General features: G+C 42.2%; 1 protein-coding gene across 7 annotated transcripts in view; it reads right to left on the bottom strand.

Moving 5' to 3' along the window:
• LOC147035206 (ectonucleotide pyrophosphatase/phosphodiesterase family member 3-like) overlaps positions 1 to 4,827 on the bottom strand; it is a 123,271-nt gene extending 118,444 nt beyond the window's left edge. For 2 of the 7 annotated variants that reach the window (XM_085895321.1, XM_085895334.1), the window contains exon 1: positions 3,159 to 4,800. In XM_085895321.1, coding sequence (XP_085751447.1) covers positions 3,159 to 3,194 — 36 coding nt within the window. In that variant the 5' untranslated portion in view covers positions 3,195 to 4,800. Of the gene's footprint in view, positions 1 to 2,602; positions 2,655 to 3,158 lie in introns of all 7 variants that reach the window. The other 5 variants (XM_085895330.1, XM_085895371.1, XM_085895346.1 and 2 more) reach the window with 5 other exon arrangements.
• Between the last annotated feature and the right edge of the window lie 19,348 nt (positions 4,828 to 24,175).

The raw sequence follows: 24,175 nt of genomic DNA, 5'->3' as shown, positions 1-24,175 counted from the left end.
GGATGAAAATATATCTTAAGAATAGCAACTTTGAGGAATAGATTACCAAAAGATGTGGGAAATGTCTGCACAATTGAGGATGCAGAAGGCGTAACTCTAGTGAAAGAGGATTTAATCAAAGTGAGGTGAGAGCAATACTTTAACTTGCTTTAAAATGAAGAAAATTCAAGAAAAAAGACAGAAGAGGTAGTAGCAAATCAACAAATGACAACTAGCATTAATTTGGAAGAGATCAGAACAGCATTGAAAGGAATTAAAAATGGCAAAACAGTCTGACCAGATGAGATACCAATGGACGTATAGACCTGCCTCACAGAATTTGGGCTCTGGCTCTTTAATAAACCATTTAATTGCATTATGATAAGAGAGGAAACTCCAAGGGCATGGAAGCAAAGCATTCTGGTTCCAATATTTAAAGGAAAAGGGGATGTTCAAGAATACAAAAGCTACCGAGGAATTCAACTCCGACCACATATGTTTAAGATATGGGTAAGAGTTATAGATCAGAGATGGAGAAAAATATTGGAAATCCATGAAGATAAATTTGTATAAATGCTCGGAAGAGGTACTTTGGATGTCCTTTTTGTTTTGAGACAAGTGAAAGAGACACTGGAAAGGTCAAAGCAACATAAATTTTGTGTTCATTGATATAGAGAAGGTTCATGACTGCATACCTCGGGAGGAAGTTTTGATGTGTGGAATAATTTGCGAAGTCCCTGAGAACTATGCAAGACTATTGCAGGACATGTATAAGGAGTGCCAGACAATAGTGCGAAACAGTGTTGGAGAAAGTGAGAGTTTTACTGTTGGATTGCACCAAGGATCGCCACTGAGCCCCTTCCTCTTCCTCCTTGTGATGGATGTTCAAATTGAGCAAGTGAAACGGGAAGTGCCACAGTCAATGGTGTTTGCAGATAACATTGAGCTGTATGATGAATATGATGAGAATATGACTGAATATCTGGAGAAATGGAGAAAAAGTGCTGGAAGATAGGGGTATGAATATCAGTAGACCAAACACTCAATGTATGGAATGTCAGTTTGAGCCTCGGGAAGAGGATCGGGCTGGAAGTGTAAAAAGTATGGGTGAAGATGTGGACAAAGTGAGTAGCTTCATCTATCTGGAGTCAGTGGTGACAGAAGATGGAAATATGGAAATGGAAATTAAGGAACGGATTGGTTCTGGTGAGAATATATAATTGGAGGAAGTGCATTGGAGCATTGCGTGATATAAAAGTACCACTGAAATGGATAGGAAGAATTTACAAGACAGTCATCGAAGAAAGATCAAAGAAAGAGGAACAGAAACTGCATGGAAATGAGATGCGGATGTTGAGATGGATGTGTGGAATGACAAGATGTGGAACCAGTATATCAGGGGTCAGTGAGTATCGTGGAAGCATCGAAGAAAGGAGCCAAGAAGAGATTAAATTGGTTCGCTCATCTGATGAGAGAGAGAGAGAGAGAGAGAGAGAGAGAGAGAGAGAGAGAGAGAGAGAGAGAGAGAGAGAGAGAGAGAGAGAGAGAGAGAGAGAGAGAGAGAGAGAGAGAGAGAGATATACAGAGAGATACAGAGAGATACAGAGAGATACAGAGAGATACAGAGAAGATATATATATATATATATATATATATATATATATATATATATATATATATATATAAATATATATATATATATATATATATATATATATATATATATCATAATATTGTAATGTAAAAAAAGAATTACAACATAATGTAACACATCAATAATTTTTAATAAAATTAGTTCCATATCAAGTACATCAAAGTACATCAAAGTAAATGAAGTTCCATATCATGTACATCTTACACATAGGAATAATGGAAAAATAAAATGAAACAGAAACATAATAAATTTTGCAAGCACAACTATGTGAAGTTCAAAATTACATTTTCCTGCTTTTTTTTTCTATGGCAAATTTGTCAATGATACTGTTTGTGTCAAGGGATTGTAGGAGCTCAGATAATAAATCAGGTAAGCATAAAGTAATAATAAATTCGTTCAAGTCGAGTAAAGAGATACCAATATCACTAAATAAGAACACAAAAACACACATAATATAACAATGAAGTCCACTAAATATAACATGTAATGTATATAATCTACAGATAGATAGATAGATAGATAGATAGATGGATAGATAGATAGATGGATAGAAAGATAGATAGATGGTGTGAAACGGGCATTTAAAAATGTACTGTTATATTTTTCGTTACCTTATTTTATTTTATTCATTTTACTATAGGGCCTACTAGCCTACTCCTTGGTCGATCAGAGAACCCACAAGTCCCCGTTGGGCCCCCAGTTACTGGTGGGCCCTAGGCCAATGGCCTATGTTGCCTATTGGAAAATCCATCCCTGGATGGGAGATGGGACTGCCAGGAAGAAGGAGATGAGGAAGACCAAAAATCAGATGGAAGGATGCAGTGGCAAGAGATTTAGAAGTTGTGGGGTTGGAAGAAGAATGGATGATAAACAGAAGTAGATGGAGGAAGGTGATCAACCAATATTGTGGTGAGCCCAAGTAAAAATGGGAAAAGACAAAAAGAAAGAAGAAGAAGAATGATGCCTCACCATGCAAATCATCCATTGTAAATCAACAGCTCAAAGTCCAGCAAATTCGGAACTTAAATGTGAACAAACAAAGGAGTAGATCATGACCTTGAACCATCAAGGTAAGTCACCCCAAATACAAACGATTATCAATATTTATAGTTTCTTAAAAGCACACTTATGAACAAACAGCTGAAGATAATGCAAATGAAGCAAAAACAAACAAACATCGGTTTGTCTAGAATGCCTCAAATAAATTAATTTATCGATATTTAAGTTTGTCGTCATTGTGAATAGAAATGTGCATATCAATCTTGAATATAATAAATCCCCACCAATTATTATTTAAAACTAACACAATACAGACGTTATTTCAAAATGTATTCTGTGATGTTAAAAAAAAAACACAAAAAAAAAAAAAAGGATAAAACACAATACAAGAAAATTGTCATAAAACAGACACTGTTTCTATACTTGTATCATGTTGAAGACAATAAAACAGTTCCCTGGAATACTTTTGTAGAAAGTCACCCTATTATAGTAAATGGTGCTCTTTGGAGGTAAAACAATAACTCACCACGATGATGGTATATTTTGAGGACCTGTTCACCATTTTCTTTGAGTCTCAAAATCTCAGGTGAGAAAACCCTGTAATGGTTTGACACTTAGTTCACACCTCGAAAGGAATACCCTTAATCCCTCTCAAGTTAGTAACTACACCAAGCTGCTCTCAAACACTTCTCGGAATTGAAGCTGTTTGAGTGTTTGATGAAAATGTTGCAAGTCCAATGTCTCACTATTTCCGCCTCCCTCCATTCACATATCCGCCCCTTATGACGCATTCCCATCACCGCCCATCATGAGCCATCCAAATAACCACCCCTCATGATCCATAAAAATAACCACCCCTTATGATCCATAAAAATAACCGCCCCTCATGATCCAAAAAATAACCGCCCCTCATGATCCATAAAAATAACCGCCCCTTATAATCCATAAAAATAACCGCCCCTCATGATCCATAAAAATAACCGCCCCTTATGATCCATAAAAATAACCGCCCCCCATGATCCAAAAATAACCACCCCTCATGATCCGTCAAAATAACCGCCCCTCAAGAGCCATCCAAATAACCACCCCTCATGAACCGTCAAAATAACCACCCCTCATGATCCATAAAAATAACCGCCCCTCATGATCCAAAAAATAACCACCCCTCATGATCCATAAAAACAACCACCACTTACGATACATTAAAATAACCACCCCTCATGATCCATAAAAATAACCACCCCTCATGATCCATAAAAATAACCGCCCCTTATGTTCCATTAAAATAACCGCCCCTTATGTTCCATTAAAATAACCGCCCCTCATGATCCATCCAAATAACCACCCTTCATGATCCATCAAAATAACCACCCCTGATGATCCATCCAAATAACCACCCCTCATGATCCATCAAAATAACCACCCTGATGATCTATCCAAATAACCACCCCTCATGATCCATCAAAAATAACCACCCCTCATGATCTATCCAAATAACCACCCTTCATGATCCATCAAAATAACCACCCCTGATGATCCATCCAAATAACCACCGCTCATGATCCATCAAAATAACCAGCAATCATGATCCATCCAAATAACCACCCCTCATGATCCATCAAAATAACCACCCCTGATGATCTATCCAAATAACTACCCCTCATGACCCATCAAAATAACCACCCCTCATGATCTATCCAAATAACCACCCCTCATGATCTATCCAAATAACCACCCCTCATGACCCATCAAAATAACCACCCCTTATGATCTATCCAAATAACCACCCCTCATGATCTATCCAAATAACCACTCCTCATGATCTCTACAAATAACCACCCCTCATGATCTATCCAAATAACCACTCCTCATGATCTCTACAAATAACCACCCCTCATGATCTATCCAAATAACTACCCCTCATGACCCATCAAAATAACCACCCCTTATGATCTATCCAAATAACCACCCCTCATGATCTATCCAAATAACCACCCCTCATGATCTATCCAAATAACCACCCCTCATGATCCATCCAAATAACCACCCCTCATGATCCATCAAAATAACCACCCCTCATCAGGTCAGGTATGGGAGCATGTGCCAGAACAGCGCATCGCTGCGTCCACTTTCCGCCGGTACTCCAGGGGCCTCCGTCTGGCCATCCCCCAGGCAGATGCCAGGCCCATCCCCATCTCCTTGAGATGATGGTCAACCTGCTGCAACCATGAGGCACGTGGTCGACCCACTGGCCTCCTCCACTCATGAGACTCCCTCGCTGAGAGAATCTGGTGAGCAGGATCAGCGTCAGGAAAACGAGCCACATGTCCATACACCCGCAGCTGACGCTCACGGACTATGCAGGACTATCACGGACCTGACCCCTCATGATCTATCCAAATAACCACCCCTCTTGATCTATCCAAATAACCACCCCTCATGATCTATACAAATAACCACCCCTCATTATCCATCAAAATAACCAGCCCTCATGATCCATCCAAATAACCACCCCTCATGATCCATCAAAATAACCACCCCTGATGATCCATCAAAATAACCACTCCTCATGATCCATCCAAATAACCACCCCTCATGATACATCCAAATAACCACCCCTCATGATCCATCAAAATAACCACACCTGATGATCCATAACATTAACCACCCCTCATGATCCATCAAAATCACCACCCCTGATGATCCATAACATTAACCACCCCTCATGATCCATCAAAATCACCACCCCTTATGATCCATAACATTAACCACCCCTTATGATCTATCCAAATAAACCCTTTTCATGATCCTTTCACATATGTAAACACCCATCATGATCCGTTCTTTTAGCCATTGTAGCGCACAACAACCAGTATCCACTTCTTATCCTCTCCATAGGGATCTTGCTCAACATGACCAATTTCTTGGAAATTGCACACTAATACTGCTGAGCATAAGAGATAAAACAGTAAAGCGCCATCTCCTGATAAACTAGAAGGGCACTCGGTAGAGAGCATACCTACACCAGGCTGATTAGTATGTATTTTGTATCCCACTGATAGGCCAGATATGGAATCGGACCTGAACTAAAATTTACTCGGCTTCTTCTTGTCACCTGTCCAACTCTTCCACCAAGTTTCGTCAGAATCCGTTCACAACTTTTTGACATACTGCAACTATATATCATTTTAGCCCTGTCAATCAATGGTGAAAAATCACTTAAGTATAATAACATTTAAGTGACTTTTCACCATTCAAAGATAGCATGGAAATAACTCGGTAAATATAGCATAAGTAAACTTTTGTCACCCATGCATTGATGTGCTAATGCATCCATAACGTTTTCATATATATTTATTTTGAATACATATTTTTTAAATGCGTATAATATTTTGGACGTGGCCTGAATTACTCCAAAAAGATAACGAGTCTATAAAAACACCACGGACTCTGTCGCCAACACTCATCTTTGGTCGGATCTTTGCGCCCAGTGTTGGTCTATCATACCTCTAAGATGATTGAAGTAGATGAGGAGCTATGTAAACGGTCACGCAAAGGATGTTTTTTGGCCGAGCGAAACTCGGTCATGGTGATGGAGCATGAACCACTCGCTCAGGGTGATGGAGGACGAACCACTCACTCAGGCTGACAAAGCACGAACCACTCTCTCAGAGTGATGGAGCACGAACCACTCACTCAGAGTGACGGAGCACGAACCACTCACTCAGGGTGATGGAGCACGAACCACTCACTCAGGGTGATGGAGCACGAACCACTCGCTCAGGGTGACTGAGCACGAACCACTCGCTCAGGCTGATGAAGCACGAACCCCTCTCTCAGAGTGACGGAGCACGAACCACTCACTAAGGGTGACGGAGCACAAACCACTCACTCCGAATGACGTGGCATGGCAAAAGCATCCACAGAGAGTGAACGATTCACTAAGAGGGACATAGCATGCTACCGCTATGAACAATTGGTGCTCGTCAAGTGGCTTTAGCACTCATGCAAGCACTGCAATTAAATGGTTGATAAGGCACGGTTGGCCAGGCTGTCGATGCATACTATAAATGATCCCTGTAATTTTAAAGCCCGTCTTCACCATCCATGCAGCAGTTAATGAAATGAAAATGAAATAATGAAATAAAATGACTTTATCCACAAATGAGTTGCAGCTTAATGCAGAACAACCGTGGAGACATTGCAAAGTTCAATCGCCCATGAAATATACATGACAGAAAATCTACCGTTTTGCCTGCTCGTCTGTGCTCATGTCACTTGGTGCATCAGTCCACGCAAACGTTATAAGATTTTTTTTAAAACGTCCGTTTTTTTTTACCAGATTTGCTTTGATTTCCTGCAGAGCACCTCACAAAACTGCCAAAATAGACACAGATCTGGCATATGCTATGGATGAGTAGTCCCTCGGGGGACAGGGCATGAGGTCTCGCAGTGAATGCATTAAATCATACACCTCAATGAAGCTGGTTCCATGACATAAACACAACAGAAAATCTGCCATGTTGCTTGCTCGTCTGTGCACATCACGGGCACATCGGTTCGGGGTCCGCACAAAAGTTATAACTTTTAAAATGTCTGTGTTTGTATTTTTTACCAGATTTGCTTTGATTCCCTGTAGAGCACCTCAGGAAACCTCTGAAAATATAGACACAGATCTGGCAGACGCTATGGATAGGCATGCTCTGGGGGACAGAGCACAAGGTCTTGCAGTGAATGCATTATATCAAACAGCTCAATGAAGATGGTTAATTTTGATGCGTTCCAAAATTTTTTGTTCACTCAATATATTTCTCCAACCCATAAAAAAAATAAGTTTAATGCTTTGGAAATTTCACATTTTCTTGTGTATTTATGGAGGAGGGAATGCTTGCTTAAAGTAAATACAGTAGGTATATCGGCTTAGTTATAAGATAGAAATTATCAGATTTCACAATAGATTTCAACACTTCTTTAGTCCGGACGAGATCGGATCCTCAAAACTGAAATAATGTTTTGATGATGTACTTTAATTAGTCCGTGAGAGTCGATCATGGAAAATCGTGTCATATATCGCATGAAATAGCTCCACGCTCCAAATATTAAAACTTATAGTACTGTGCTTACAAAAGGGATATATACAACAATTCATAGGTATGATTAAAAAGCATTCAATATGAGTGAGGAAAATGAAAAAAACTTAATCGTTAAGAAATCGTCGCGGCCTGTTTCAAGTAAAGGCATGGTTGAGCAGGCCAAAAAACATGGTGGCTTCAGACCCCAGCGAGGTTACCCAGGAAATGCCTTAAGACCCAGATAGCGAGGGGGTGGAGGATCACCTGATGAAGGATATAATTAAATAATGCTGTTCATTATCTTCAAAAGCAGTGTTTTAATTAACCCAAACACCCAATTTTCACTTTTGCACTTTCTTGGAGTTTTCTTTGTTTGCATGCAAATGTCAGGCTGCTCGGTTTTATGGTTTTGAAGTTATGGAGAAGACACACACAGACACACACACACACTCACACACATTGCCTTTTATTAGTGTAGATATATTGTCGTGGATCCGGGGTTCGAGGCCTGCCACGAGGAGAAGCACTTGGGTCCCTTCCGAATGCCCGGTCCTGAGGCCACTGGGCACAGATAACTCCACACACTGGCAGATTGCTAGGTAACCGTGAATGCTGATTGGCACGGGCAATCTGGATAGGGTTACACTACTTTGTGTGATACCTTACCTGTGGACGGCCGACTAATTGGTTTCACGTGCCCTCACTGCACACTCGGATTACTGCCGAGTGTTACAGTGAGTGTGCTTTGGCTATCAAAGAAAATTATTGGGGTAGAACTTGCCATCAAATCTTACTTGTGCACTGCATCAGAGTAATAAAGGAAAAGACAACTGAGAACGATTGGAAATAGCAACAAACAATTATTTATTGCAAACACACAAGCAAGCAATAATTTAAGGCAAGTATTCGTGAGCAAGAAAGCAAAAAGACACATAAGAGCAGATTTAACCATGACACATATTCTTATTCAATCTTACTTACACGAAAGACTTGGCCATCATTCACTCAGGGGCAAAGAATAAAACAAGAATGACCTGAAAACAAAATAAAATCAACGTCAGGAGAAAAGGAAATCAGTCTTTCCTTCTCTACCTCACCTCACACAGGCTGTTAGTCTCGACAATTGCTCGTGAAACCTTCCTTCCTTTACACTCACACACTTTTCTTCCTTCCCTCACGAGCCTTTTCAGTTTGTCAGTCTTCAGCTCATGTGAGCTTGTTCCATTCACTTCTGCTTCTTCAGCCTTCTGTTTCTGCTTTTCCCTTTTGCTTCTCTCAGCCATTTTGTTTTTTGAGCGGTCTGCTCAGGAGCACTTTTCATCCTTGTGCGAACCTGGCCATTCTGCTTCCTCCTCACATCTAATGTCTCCTGTCTTCCCACAAGCCTTCTCCCCCTCCCATTGGTCTGCAGCGGATGGGGGCAGGTGCATGATGTCACTTGTGGAAATTGCCACGCCATTCTGAGGTCACTTTCAATGAAGCCCCCGCCCGGCTCTGCATGTGCCCAAAGCTGCGAAGAGAACCCCCAGCCTCCTCCCCACACAGGTGAAATGCCCACTTGTACTGATCCACACGATACCATGCCTGTGATAAGCGCTGCACCTCGCAGGCCACGACAGGCAACAAGCATCACGAACATGCATGTGAGATGCCACACGAACATGCACGTGAGAGCACCCGATGGGTCATTAAGCAATGCGCGGTTGGAGGAAAAGCGGAAAGGGATTCCGCCGGACCGAGGTATGACCGAATGGCTGAGGAATTGAAGGTAAGACCGATGGGGGTGAAGGAGGCCTGTTGAAAGAATATTTGATGGAGGGGTGATTATCGGTGGACTGTTGAAATGGGCCATTGGGGTAAAGGAGGGAACATTAAAAGTAGCAGAGGGATTGAACAGAAAGATGGTGTAAAGGAAGAAAAATTGAAAGTAACAGAGCAAAGGGAAAGCAGGGGGGAGGGGGGGAGGGGGGACATTTCACAGGACAAATACAGTCGAGCGAATGCAACAGCCCTTTGATAAGGGACCAAGGACGATCTATACAAAGTCTAATTAAATAACTGATCTTCAGGTCACCGACATGTCCTTACATGCTTTCACCCTGGGGTAACTTTTCAAAAACCTTTATGTATGTGTATATATATTGTTACGGCTGTGGAAATTCGCATTACACCATGAAGGGCCCGTAGGTGAGATATCTCTAAGTACATGTGTAGTTAGCCCCAAATCCGTTGTCTAGAGGGAATAAATGTGATTCATTCAGGCTGCGACGCTTTGAGATAGCCGTTTTTCTGTTCTATCTTTATTTTGAACCAACCACGTCTCAACCGCCATCACACAACAACCACCACGCCAGCCACCATCACCAACTGCAACCACGCTCCAACACTCAGACAACAACAATAACAACAACAACAACAACAACAACAACGCCAACAGCCATGATTTTTACCTTCACAACTCAATCCCGCAAACATCGCATCACCATCATTCCCAAGCGGCGCCATGGCCATCAAACCACCACCGATAAACCTTCCACCACCCTCGCCTCTCTCCTTCTACGGCCATTCCCACACCACATTTGAGCACTGAGCGTCGGGCTGTCTTGGGCTCGTTCAGCGATACGCACCGAGCCGCGAGCGCAAATATCGGCCTTTCCGAGGGAGAATTCGGATGAAGAACGCTACACGCCCACTTCTGATCCGTCCAATTAGCAAGCGCAGAGAGGCTTGGCCCCTCCTCCAGGCGCGTCTGTGTGAAATCGATATATGCAAATTCTAGGATCAGAGGAGGTTCACGCCCACTTTTCCTCCATCCAATTGGCGAGCATGGCTCCGCCCCCGAGGTCATCCTGATCCGGATATTTGCATATTGTTTTCTCCTGCCGGCCTATAAAACGGCGAGCGCAAGGCGAATCGTGGCAGAGTGTGGCAGTAGCAGAGTGTGGCAGTAGTAGTGTGTGTCGGCAGGACAGAGTGGAGTCGGGTGGCGAAGTCATCAGTGTGGCATCGAGTTGGGTTCTGCAGTCGGCTGAGGAGAGTTGCGGGAAGAGGCAAAGGAGCTCGGGTCTGAGGTGAGAAGGATGGCGGTCGGCGATGAGGTCGCGGTGTGAGATCGCTCGTCGTGGGACCCAAGCCAGCCAGCCATTCTCCTCCTCCCAGGGCATCAACAATTCCCCCTTTCCCCCGCGCTGAGATAGTGCAAAAATGGGGCCCCATTCCCACCCCACTCCAAACGTCGTGCCAACGAAACCCGCCAAGGAGCACGGAGTCGGGGCACAGCCACGCGGCCACATCTGCAGCTCGTCCGCCAACGCGTCACGAGGACGCGGGTAGGACCCCCCCCCGGTCTCGCAGACCTGGCCGCTCCTCCAGGTCACGCACACATATTTGCCTCCAGGCCTGTCTGCCCCCCTTGTCTATGAGGGTGGCTTCTTTCCTTTGCTTTTGAGTAAATGTGTGTTGGCGCCGTCTGTAAAGTAGAACTGTATAAGTGTTGCCGTGTGTACGGGAATTCGGTAGTAACTCTGCGTCATTGTTTCTTTTGTTTTAACTGCTATATGTGCATTTTGATTGTTTGGCTGTATATGTGTGTTTTCCGTTTGTCGCGTAATAAATGTGCATTGTGTGAACTGTTTTCCTGTTTCGCTTCATCTTTTCTTGATTGACCCTCCATCCTGCTTCACGTAATGGGTTCGTAGTGGGCATAATACACCCGGTAATTAATCTGAACCGTCCACGTTGGCGATAACACCGCTTGGTTATCCCGATAGCACGGAACGGGCCGCCCAAGCGGCTCGTGTCCGGAGTCGACCTGCGGCGAGGTGCGATCGCCCAGTTGACCATTCGTGCAGGTACTTAGGTTGATCGAATTTGGCGAGCGACCCTATCCTGCGCGGGTGGGCAATTGGCACGATCGTGGTGAGGTTAAACCCTCCACCCGTGACTAGCTCCCGGTGTTGGTCCGAGAGGGTCACGACTGAAGTGTCCATTCCGGTGGGCAAGGCGGCCGCCATTCGAGTCGAGCGGCCGATCGCACACCAGCGGGCACGAATTCGCAACAATATATATATATATATATATATATATATATATATATATATATATATATATATATATATATATATATATATACATATATATATACATACATATATATATATATATATATATATATATATATATATATATATATATATATATATATATATATATATATATATATATATATATATATATATATATATATATATATATACATATATATATATATATATATATATATATATATATATATACATATATATATATACATATATATATACATATATATATATATATACATATACATATATATATATATATATATATATATATACATATATATATATACATATATATACATATATATATATATACATATATATATATATACATATATATACATATATATATATATACATACATATATATACATATATATACATATATATATATATATACATATATATATATATATATATATATATATATATATATACATATATATATATATATATATATATATATATATATATATATATATATATATATATATATATATATATATATATATATATATATATATATATATATATATATATATATATATATATATATATATATATATATACATATATATATATATACATATATATATATATATATATATATATATATATATATATATATATATATATATATATATATATATATATATATATATATATATATATATATATATATATATACATACATATATATATATATATATATACATATATATATATATATATATATATATATACATATATATATATACATACATATATATATATATATATATATATATATATATATATATATATACATATATATATATATATATATACATATATATATATATATATATATATATATATATATATATATATACATACATATATATATATATATATATATATATATATATATATATATATATATATATATATATATATATATATATATATATATATATATATATATATATTATTGTTGAAATATGTAACGTTTGACTAATTATTTAATGAGGTCACAAAAGAGTTGATGTGTGGAATGCAGATTACACGAGGCTGTATGTATTTTGTTCTCTCAATAATTTTACAGATTATTTGTCTACAAATAATTTTAAAAGGAACACCATCACTTAAAGTCCACAAAAAGATCAGAGGCAAAATTGCAGTATTAAACCTTTTAAATATGAACTGTGTGACAGGTATTTATTTAATCAATTGAAAGTATCAACCCAACAAACATTTGCACTTTCAAGACTAAAATGTTTTTTGTACATTAACCTTATTTGCCTTGTTAATGGTGTAATAATTGGTAATCATGACTCCAACTTGGATGGTTGCACTGTGCCATGACAGAGGTGAGTTTTCTGCCATGGTTAACAATTTTATTTTTGTTTTTGAAATTAAGGTATATTTCGAAATAAGTTTTGTTTGAGAACTGTTAAAAAAAGTAAATTATTAGAAGGGCAGAGATGCTAAACAGGTTATTTTGACAGCAGGTAGGTTTTTCTTTGTGAGTAATCATGAATGTGGCCTTTTGGACAGCTTATGGTAGCTAATCAACTTGTTTGAAGGGAATCGTAAAGTTGGGGGAAAAAGAAGATTGCATAAGGATACACAAGGAACTTTGACACAGGAGGAACTTTGACGCTCACCCTAACCCTGTGCGAACTAACCCCAGTATCGTTACCCATCCACACTTCCTGTCAATATTCCTGTACCTCTCTATCTCCAATGCTTCTAGAGATCTGTCCAAATCCCATTCAACCTATCCACTCCTCTCCTGCCACTACAGGTCAGGTATGGGAGCATGTGCCAGAACAGCGCGTCGCTGTGTCCACTTTCCGCCGGTACTCCAGGGGCCTCCGTCTGGCCATCCCCCAGGCAGATGCCAGGCCCATCCCCATCTCCTTGAGATGATGGTCAACCTGCTGCAACCATGAGGCACGTGGTCGGCCCACTGGCCTCCTCCACTCATGAGACTCCCTCGCTGAGAGAATCTGGTGAGCAGAATCAGCATCAGGAAAACGAGCCACATGTCCATACAGCCGCAACTGACGCTCACGGACTATGCAGGTAACAAATCTCATCCGAGTCTCTCTCAGCAACCGCTCGTTGGACACAAAATCTGAACAGCGATAGCCAAGGATTCTCCGAAGAGACCTTGTACCAAAGGAATTAAGTCTCTGTCTCAGATCCTTGGTCAGGGTCCAAGTCTCGCACCCATAGAGCAAGACTGGAAGTACCAAGGACCTGATGACTCAGACTTTCGTCCTCCCGCACAGGTACCGGCAGCGCCACACCCCATGATCCAGTGAATCCATGACTCCCCAGGCCCGACCCAGACGTCTCTTGACCTCTGACTCGCAGCCAGCAGAGACATGAATATCACTGCCAAGGTAAGTGAATCTCTCCACGACCTCAACATCCTCACCACAAACAGACACAGACAGGACAGCAGCATCCAAGATGTCACCGAAAGCCTGGATCTTAGTTTTGACCCAAGAAACCCGTAATCCCAACGGCTCCGACTCCTCATTCAGCACCTCGAGGGCCCCCAAGAGGATGTCTAAAGTCTCCGCAAAGATGACTGCATCATCTGCAAAATCAAGGTCCGAGATCTTGATATTCCCAAACGATGCACCGCAACTTGATCTCTCTGACATCCTCTCTAAAATCCAGTCCATACAAGTGCTGAAAAGTGTGGGGGCAAGTACACATCCCTGATGAACTCCAGTAACAACTGGAAATAAGTCAGAGATGGTACCCCCACACTTCACAGCACTCTCAGTACCAGAGTAGAGTTCAGACATCAGATCAAACAGTTTTCGTGGCACCCCACGAAGACCAAGATTCCTCGAGAGGACATCCCGATTCACTGAATCGAACGCTTTACAGAGATCAACATAGGCTGCAAGCAGCCCCTGCCGATACTCTCATCTGCGTTCGGTGAGGAGACGAAGTGCAAGGATACGGTCAATCGTTGACCTCTTTGGTGTAAAGCCTGACTGCTCTGGACGCTGGTGCTCAAGCAGATGATGGCGAACCCTATCAAGAATTATCCGAGCAAAGACCTTGCCCCGCACTGAGAGCAGCGTCACCCCTCGGTAGTTGTTGCAGTCTTGGCGATCACCCTTCCCTTTCCAGAGAGGGACAACAAGGCCCCTCTTCCAATCAGGTGGGATGATGCCTGTGTTCCAGGCAGAGCACAAAACTGCATGCAACGACACGAGTGCAGCATTTCCACCAGCCTTGAGAAGTTCGGCATGGATGCCACAGATCTCTGGAGCTTTGCTCCATTTCAACTGGTTCACTGCAGCCCGTGTTTCCACAAGCGAAGGTGGACCACAGTTGATTCGAGGGTCGGCAACAGGGATTGCAACACCCTTGACATCCAACTTGACAGCTGGGGGATCAGCCTGGTACAACCGCTCAAAGTAACCGGCCCAGCGGGCCTTCACTTCAGACTCCTCTGTCAAGAGCCGACCACTCTCTGCTCGAACTGCAGTGCTCCGAGGGATGGGCTTGGATGAACGTAATGCGCGAATTCCCCTGTAAGCGGGACGAGAATCACCTGTCCACAGGTGATGCTCTACCCCCTCACAGATTCCTCGCACATAGGCCTCCTTGTCCACCCTCAGTGCACGTACAGTTTTATGCCTCAGCTCCCTGAACAGCTCAGCTCTGCCATTCAGCCTGGCCCTGCGACTCTGGTCAATGGTATCCAGTGTCCCTTGAGAGACAAAATTCTTCTTTGCCCTGCGGTGAGCTGCAAGGCAACCACCGGCAACATCAAGGACGGTGGTCTTGAAGGCGCTCCACAACTCCTCAGGACCCCCCAAAGCACCCAGACCCCCCAAGTGTCCACTCAGCCTGTTCGCAAACTCCTCAGCTACTCTCTCATCCCTGAGCTTGGCAACATCCAGCCTAGGCTGGGATGGTACCATTCTCCAGGATTTATATTAAGGTGCAGCTTTAGAGTTGCTACAACAAGCCTGTGGTCAGTATTGAGGAACTGAGCACTCCGGTAGACCCTGCAGTTCTGGATCATCCTCCAACGACCGTCAATGAGGACATGGTCAATCTCCTTTGCCACACCGCCAGCGTTGGAATACCAAGTCCAGCGATGAGCTTGTGGGCGCTGAAACCATGAACCAGCCACCCTAAGTCCATGACTTCTTGCAAACTCAAGGAACTTAGTGCTATTCTGGTTCATAGTTCCTGACCCATGGGGACCAACACACACCTCATAACCATCCCTATCAGTTCCAGTCGATGCAGTGAAATTCCCCAAGACTAGAAGTGTATCTCGTCTGGGGCACTGATCAACCACAGACTCGAGTGTGGCGTAGAATGCATCCTTCACGGTGGGATCACTCGCCTCAGTCGGAGCATAAACAGAGACCAGGGAAATGACACCTAAGGAGTGACGAATCCTTAATCTCATAATACGCTCATTGACCGGTGTTACCTCAATTATCATTGGGGTCAGCTTATTGGACACAGCTACAGCAACTCCTTGGGTATGGTAACCATCAGTGCGACCAGACCAATAGTAGGTGTAACCAACCACCATTATCTCGCCGCAATCCGGTCTTCGAACCTCAGAGAGAGCTGCAATCCCAATGTCCAAATGCTTGAGCTCAGATGATAACAGAGACAGGTGATCATCCTCTCTTAGGGATAGGACATTCCAGGCACCCACCCGAAGGGACCGCCTCAGGTTAACCCAAGGAGACCGCCGTCTGGTGGACGACACCTCAGCACCACTCCGACACACTCTCCCGCAATCTGACCCAGGGATGTTACCCCGTGGTTTCCCTCCTATCAAAGATTGGGGGTCCCGAAGGCTTTGCCCCAATCCCGTCATCTGGTGAGCTGCCCTGCGAAGGGAAGCTGCACAGGAGGTACTCCCACGGAGTGGGTTTTCAGATTTTTTTGCGTTTTTGCGTTTTGAGGAATGAAGGGTTTTACGGTGGCCGGAGTGCAAATCCTGCCACCAACCTCCTAATAAGAAGTAACCCAACTGCAGGAGGACGTCCGCAGACACAGTTGGGCACTAGATATGGATGGCCGTTGGCTCACAAGGAGCTCCTCCGCCCTTTGACAGGTTTTGTTTTTAATCCTGCTGGGTGTCCATATCCAAACACCCTCCTCACCAGAAAACCTGGTGTGGGAGACGGTTTAGTCGCCGACAACCCGACCATGGAACACGTTAGTACAGGTTTACATGGTACCTGTAGCAGGTCACAGATCGAACCTGACCTGACATACGACATTTCATGCCACTACATTTCATGGGAAACCATTCCACGAATTAACCACTCTCCGAATGAAAGATCCCTGCCTGAAAACTGTCCAAACTCTCATCTTCTTTGCCATCACGTTATGGCCCCTGGTCAAAACACTGCCCACTCTGCTGAAAAACTCCACTTCATTTATCTTATCCACACCCATCATTATCTTTAAAATCTCAAACCCATTCTCCTGCAATCATCTCCTTTCCAATGTATAAAGTCCTGTAACCATCAAACGTTCCTCATAGCTTAGTCTGGGTAGCCCTGGAATAATTTAAGTTGCTCGAGTTGTACCCGCTCTATGGCAGCTATATCCTTCCTCGGATGTAGTGACCAAAACCGCACACAATATTCTAAATGAGGCCTCACCAAATTTGTTTAGAGTGCCAAAACTACCTTCCTCAGTCTATAATTATAGTTTATCACCCTACAAATATATCCCAAAACTGTGAGCTTTACCAATTTCTACTTGGCACTATGCTGACTGCTTACCCCCATATATATTACCACCCCCAGATCCTTCTCCTGTGACATGCTCCAAGATTTCCCCTTGCATCATGTAATTTCTATTTTCATGCTTCCTACCTATCTCCAGCACCTTACATTTCTTTATGTTAAACTACATCTGCCAAACTGGGTTAAAAGGTAATGCTGGACTCAGTCTGGAAAATCCTCATCTACTCCGCCCTTTCCCTGTTCCTGTAACCAATCTATCCCAAAGAGTTAAAAACCCCATCATCAAAACTCTTCCCTTATCAGATGCCTTTCTAAATTATTCACAGATCCATCTTTCCTGCTCTTCCCTCACACCAGGAGCCCAATAAATACATCCTTCAAGTATCTTACTATTCTTCCAATCTCAAATCTCTATCCACACAGAATCCTCTCAATTAATTCCCCCCCTCAATGTCATGCTTTTCTCTTGATATAATAGTGTCGGACCCCACTATTCAAGAGGGATACATTCCTGGAAAATGCTGTGAATAGCGAATCTGTGAATAGTGGGCCATTTTTTCAATGGAAAAACGTGGGATTGGTTCCCAGCAGTTAGTGACCTGTGAAAAATACTGCGAATGGCGAAGCTGCGAATGTTGACTCCACAAATTGTTTCAATGGGTAAAAGGGGGATAGGTTATGTCTGGTGTTGGCTTACTGGTTATGGTGGTGGGCTTGGGATACGAGGATCCTGAGTTCAAATCCCACTCGGATGTTGAATTAATACCAGGTGGGGTTGAATCTGCATGTCATCCTTCTGAGGTCGGCAAAATGAGTGCCAGCATGCTGGTATTCTGTGTCGGAGTGGCGACCCGTCCAGGATTGTGTCCAATGGCCAAGGAGACTGCTTAGGCAGCACCAACGCTCTGCACAGAGTATGGTCCCAATGGATGGATGGGATAGGTTCCCAGTGATTCCCAATTCATGAAAAATGCCGCAAATGGTAAATTCGCAAATGGCGAAGCCACAAATTATTTCAATGGAAAATGGGAGAAAGGGTCCCGGCGGTTCCCGATTCAATGCGGAAATTTAAAAAGTATAAAATATTTTCCATTGTGAATGCACATGATTAGTTTCATAAAAAATGCTAACAAAAAAAAAAAACGACATCAGGTATCATATCCAATGTTTATTGAAGGAATGTGATTAACAGTTTATTAAAAGTGATTAACCAACTGCACCATAAAAGTTTAAAAAACAAGCTCAACTGAGCTAAGATCCTCGTCCTTTTAATGATGACGTCATAAAAACGAATATGATGCCATTGTGATGTATCAGGTTTGCGATTAATTATCTGTGCTAATGCCCGGCTTGATTCCCGCAAACAAAATTCAAGCACCTTGCCTAGTTTAGGAGATAATGGTATAGGCGATTTCCATTAGCGGCGATATTATGACGTCAACTTTTTTTCTAGGAAGAATTTCCAAAATCGGAGATGGTTACTGCCTGCGCGTGGACTTTCTGCAGATACATGGCAAGTTTCACAAAGATCCGATGAAAACTCTGGGTTGTGAAACAAAGAAATGTCAAAAAAAAAGGAATGACGTCATAAAAATTGATATGACGTCACAGTGATGTATCATATGTGCGGTAATTCATCTCTGCTAATGCCTTGTTCGATTCCCACAAACAGAATTCAAAAAGCTTGCCTAGTTTCGGAGATATGTTTTTAGGCGATTTCCATTAGCGGAGATATTTTGACGTCATAACTTTTTTTCTCGGAAGAATTTTCAAAATCGGAGATGGTTACTGTCTGCGCAGCGTATTTTTACATATATATGTGCCAAGTTTCAGGAAGTTTCGATGAAAACTGTAGGCTGTGAAACAAAAAAGTCCACAAGAAGAAGACGAAGAACATCAACGTGAGTAAGACTTAGAGATCCTCCACGAGGCTCTAAAAAAAAAAACCAACAGCAAGTACCGTTTCAAATTTTTATTTGCACAAACATGCAACTCTTAAAATGATAATGACGATGATGATAATGATTTAAAATCCTCAGTGGAGTCATCTGAAGATCACACAGGTGAGGGTGGTGATGAGTCGTGCACCAAAATGAATGCAGGTGATGGTGCTGAAGCAGGTGAGGATCCTGATGAGTCGCTCACCAAAGAGCATGTAAGAGAGACAGAGTAGGCAGGAGAGGCAAGCGAGGGTGCTCGTGTTCTTGAGGTGGACTGACCAGGGTGGAAGAACTCTGTGATTGAAAGCTGCCTGGAAGAGTGCGGCAGGTTTTAATGTAGCTCCTTGTATGGGAGCATTACATCAACCAACGCCCTCATTAACTTGAGGTAGTGCTCCATGACTGGATCAGCATCTAACATCCCCTCGGTAACTGACTGCATGTCCTGCAGTATCTCACCCAGGAACTTGACCATGAGTTTGAATCTCGACACCTATGACTCATGACTACCTGCCTCCTCTTCCTCCTCTTCCTCCTCGGAAACTTTGGTAATGATTCACAACTTCTCCTCTGTGAGCTCTTTGGCATGCCAAGTGATAAGAGCATCCAACTTCTGGGGGGGGGGGGGTCTCCGAAGAGCAAATCCACAAATAGCAGTGTCCAACAGTGCTGTCTTTCACCAGATTACCACACCACTCTCTTTTTCTCTTTCCCATCACCCCCAAAACCATTTAGCCTTGAATTCCTGTCTTCCATTTGGATTTCTCACAAAACCATGTGTCACTTACAGCAAATATGTCACCCCTCACCATCAATCGGAGGTTCCAGCTCTTCCATATTTCCATTCAAGCTCCTGGCATTCGTGCACAACACCTTCAACCGTTACCTTCCATTAACCACCCAATGCTGCTCTAACCCTCCAACCACATCCTCAGTCTCGATTCTAAAAAAAAGTTCCAATTTCTTTCACAAGAACATTCATAAATCTTCTCTGCTCCCCTTGTATTAAATGACTTCCCTCCAAGCATTTACAATAAAAGGAAAGATCTCCTGCAGTCCACACCGGTCTGAACATTGCCCACATACAACATCCAATATAAGCTTGGTGTTGGCTTAGTGGTTAGGGTTAGGTTAGGGTGGCTGGCTTTGGATCTTAGAGTCTTGAGTTAGAATTCTGTTCTTCATTGAATTAACACCAGGTAACGTTGATTCAGCCTATCATCCTCCCAAGTTTGGTGAAATGATTACCAGTGTACTGGTATAGGGGCACAGCATCAGTGGCATAGTCACGCCCCAACAAAATGATATCAACCAGGCAGCAAGAAGAAGAACATCCAACACACTGATTATTTATGTGTTTGTGTATTTGTCCCTGGACTTGCATTTATCGAGCGACGTCTTCAAGAACATTCTCAAAAAAAACCCAAAAAATTCTGAAAGGAGAATAAATCCCAGTGGGTATTTGGAAAGATATTGCAAACAATAGAGCTTGGTGGAAGAGTGGAGTGAAGATAATCACAGAATTGGGAAATAAATGGAATCAATTGCAGGATGATGATAGATGCCATGGAATTGCAACAGCCAAATCTCCAGTTGTCTCGTGCCATATACAGGGTGTCCTAAAAGTCACCTCGGGATTTAGAAATTAAATAACATTTCTGTTTTTTAATAATTTATGATTATTTTTATACCAACAGAAAATTTACAAAATGGAAATAAATTTGATTTATTTATGAAAAATGATGCAGCTTAGATGTCCTCCATTTTCAGCTTCGCAGAGATTTTTCATCTTTCTTTCGCCAACATTTTCCATAACAGTGGGCAATAACTCTGGCTGCAGCCATCGAATTTCTGCACAGATGTTGTCCTTGAACTGCTGAATTGTATGGGGCTTATTGATGTGTACACGCTCCTTTAGGTAACCCCAAAGAAAACAAGTGAAATCCTTCAATACAGCGCGTGTGGTGAAGCAAATGAGTACACTAATATTAAAATATGCAATTTATGCTTTTTCAGTTGAAAAACAATTAAAAAGCGTACTTAATATTTGAAATGTAAAAATCTTGTTATTATTGTGATAAGCACATATATATATATACATATATATATATATATATATATATATATATATATATATATATATATATATATATATATATATATATATATATATATATATACATATATATACATATATATATATATATATATATACATATATATATATATATATATATATATATATATATATATATATATATAACAGAAGGAATGAAATCGTTCGATACAGCGTGGCAGGGGACCACAAAAGAATGATAGTATAAGAAGAACTTAGCTTTCAGCATTTGGCAATCGGCGCAAAATGTGATGGTGGGCGGAAAAGACGTCTTTCGGCGCGAAATGCGATTGTGGGTGGAAATGGCGTCTTTCGGCGCGAAACGCGATGGTGGGCGGAAATGACGTCTTTCGGCGCGAAACGCGATGGTGGGCGGAAATGACGTCTTTCGGCGCGAAATGCGATGGTGGGCGGAAATTATGTCTTTCAGCGCGAAACGCGATGGTGGGCGGAAATGACGTCTTTCGGCACGAAATGCGATGGTGGGCGGAAATGACGTCTTTCGTTCAGTCGTACATGAGAGGGGCGCGTTTCTTGGTTTTTTTCCGGTCAAGCAATAAATTAAATGTTTTTCATATATATATATAACACATTAGTTTCACAAATTTCCATTGAAATACTCGGGTATTTCCATCAATTCTCGCTATTTCCGTTTAGGTTACGCATTGCATCTATTGGACGGCCGTCATTGGCTGTCTTGAGGCACGTGGGGGGGGGGGGGGATAGGGGACACCGGAGACGTGGTAGACACCGGGGACATTTGAAAGTAGATGCAATTGTATACAGCGCATGTGCTGTAATAATCGGGAGACGTCAAATCAGGAGAACGTGATGGCCAATAAATTTCTGAATTTCGTGAAATTATTTGGTGTCCATGCTCTTTGGGTGAGAATAACTGATCGATGAAATTTATAATAAAATTCCACGATTTTGGTTCTTTGTTCAGTTGTGAATTTTTCCAGGGGTAATTTCCAAATGTTAATCTAAATTCTGCAAAGAAAAGAAAAACAAATTATTAAAAAACAGAGATGATATATAAATTCTAAATCCCGAGGTGACTTTTGGGATACCCTGAATAAGTAAGTGGCTTTGCCATATTTTCAAGGCTTAATTTCTACAAACTGGCGAAACTACTTTTCTGAAACAATGACGATACCAATTATTGCTGAAACAAATGATCTATGTACATAACAAGCACTCATTAAATCATGAGAAGGCAAATCAGACTGAAGGCACCCACAGATCATGACACAAGGTCCAGAAGAAATGTATGTGCACTCTCAAGAAAGCCAGTAAACAACACCTGGCCAACCTCAAGGTGAAACTCTCAAACATGGCTCCTTCTTCAAAGACCTAGTGGTGCTTTATGAAGACTCTGGTGTATGCTCTCCCTCAATCCCCTCCTTCAGTTCAAATGGCACCACAGCTGACACTGCTTGTGAGAAGGCCAAATGCCTCAATTCTGTGTTTCCTTCCAAATCTTGTGTACCCAATCTCTCACTCCCTACACCAACCCAAACCTCTCATACCAAACTGCTCCTGGATATTGCCTTTCACGCTTGAGAAGGCGGAGAGGTTTCTGGCAAACCTGGACTCTGATTCTGTGACAGTTCCAGAAAGAATCAGTGCATGCGTCCGAAAACCCTGTTCTGTTGCTCTTGCTCATCCTTTTTCAGTACTCTTCACTCGATCATTTTCTCTGGGTCACTTTCCATCTGCCTGTAGTTAGGCAACATCACTGTCACACACAAAAATAGGGACAATACCCCTAGGCTCACCTCGTGGAACCAAGAAACCAGGGAACCACTGGTAAGTGTGGATGACCGACAAAATATGTAAATTAGCCGATTGCATGAACAACTTGTGAAAGCACCATGCAGAGATGATTCCTACCAAGTTACATTTAAATCGAGTGAATACTTTTATTCTTGGTCTTAGTGGGGTGGCACCAAAACTGATCGATCTGAAGTCTGAACTCTACTCTGGTACTGAGAGTGCTGTGAGATGAGGTGGTACCATCTCTGACTTATTTCCAGTTGTTACTGGAGTTCGTCAGGGGTGTGTACTAGCCCCCACACTTTTCAGCACTTGTATGGACTGGATTTTAGGGAGGATGTCGGAGAGATCAAGCTGCGGTGCATCGTTTGGGAATGTCAAGATCTCTGACCTTGATTTTGCAGATGATGCAGTCATCTTCATGGAGACTTTAGATATCATTTTGGGAGCCCACGAGGTGCTGAATGAGGAATCGGAGCGGCTGCGATTATGGGTTTCCTGGGTCAAAACTAAGATCCAGGCTTTCAATGACATCTTGGATGCTGCTGTCCTGTCTGTGCCTGGTTGTGGTGAGGATGTTGAGGTCGTGGAGAAATTTACTTACCTGGGCAGTGATATTCATGTCTCTGCTGGCTGTGAGTCAGAGGTCAATAGACGTCTGGGTTGGGCCTGGGGAGTCATGGATTCACTGGATAATGGGGCGTGGCGCTGCCGGTACCTGTGCAGAAGGACGAAAGTCCAAGTCTTCAGGTCCTTGGTGCTTCCAGTCTTGCTCTATGGATGTGAGACTTGGAC

The sequence above is a fragment of the Eptatretus burgeri genome, chromosome 1 (assembly GCF_056783735.1).
Source record: "Eptatretus burgeri isolate ZD-2024b chromosome 1, Ebu_testis_v1, whole genome shotgun sequence".
NCBI lineage: Eukaryota > Metazoa > Chordata > Myxini > Myxiniformes > Myxinidae > Eptatretus > Eptatretus burgeri.
This window is presented reverse-complemented; position numbering and strand designations above follow the sequence as displayed.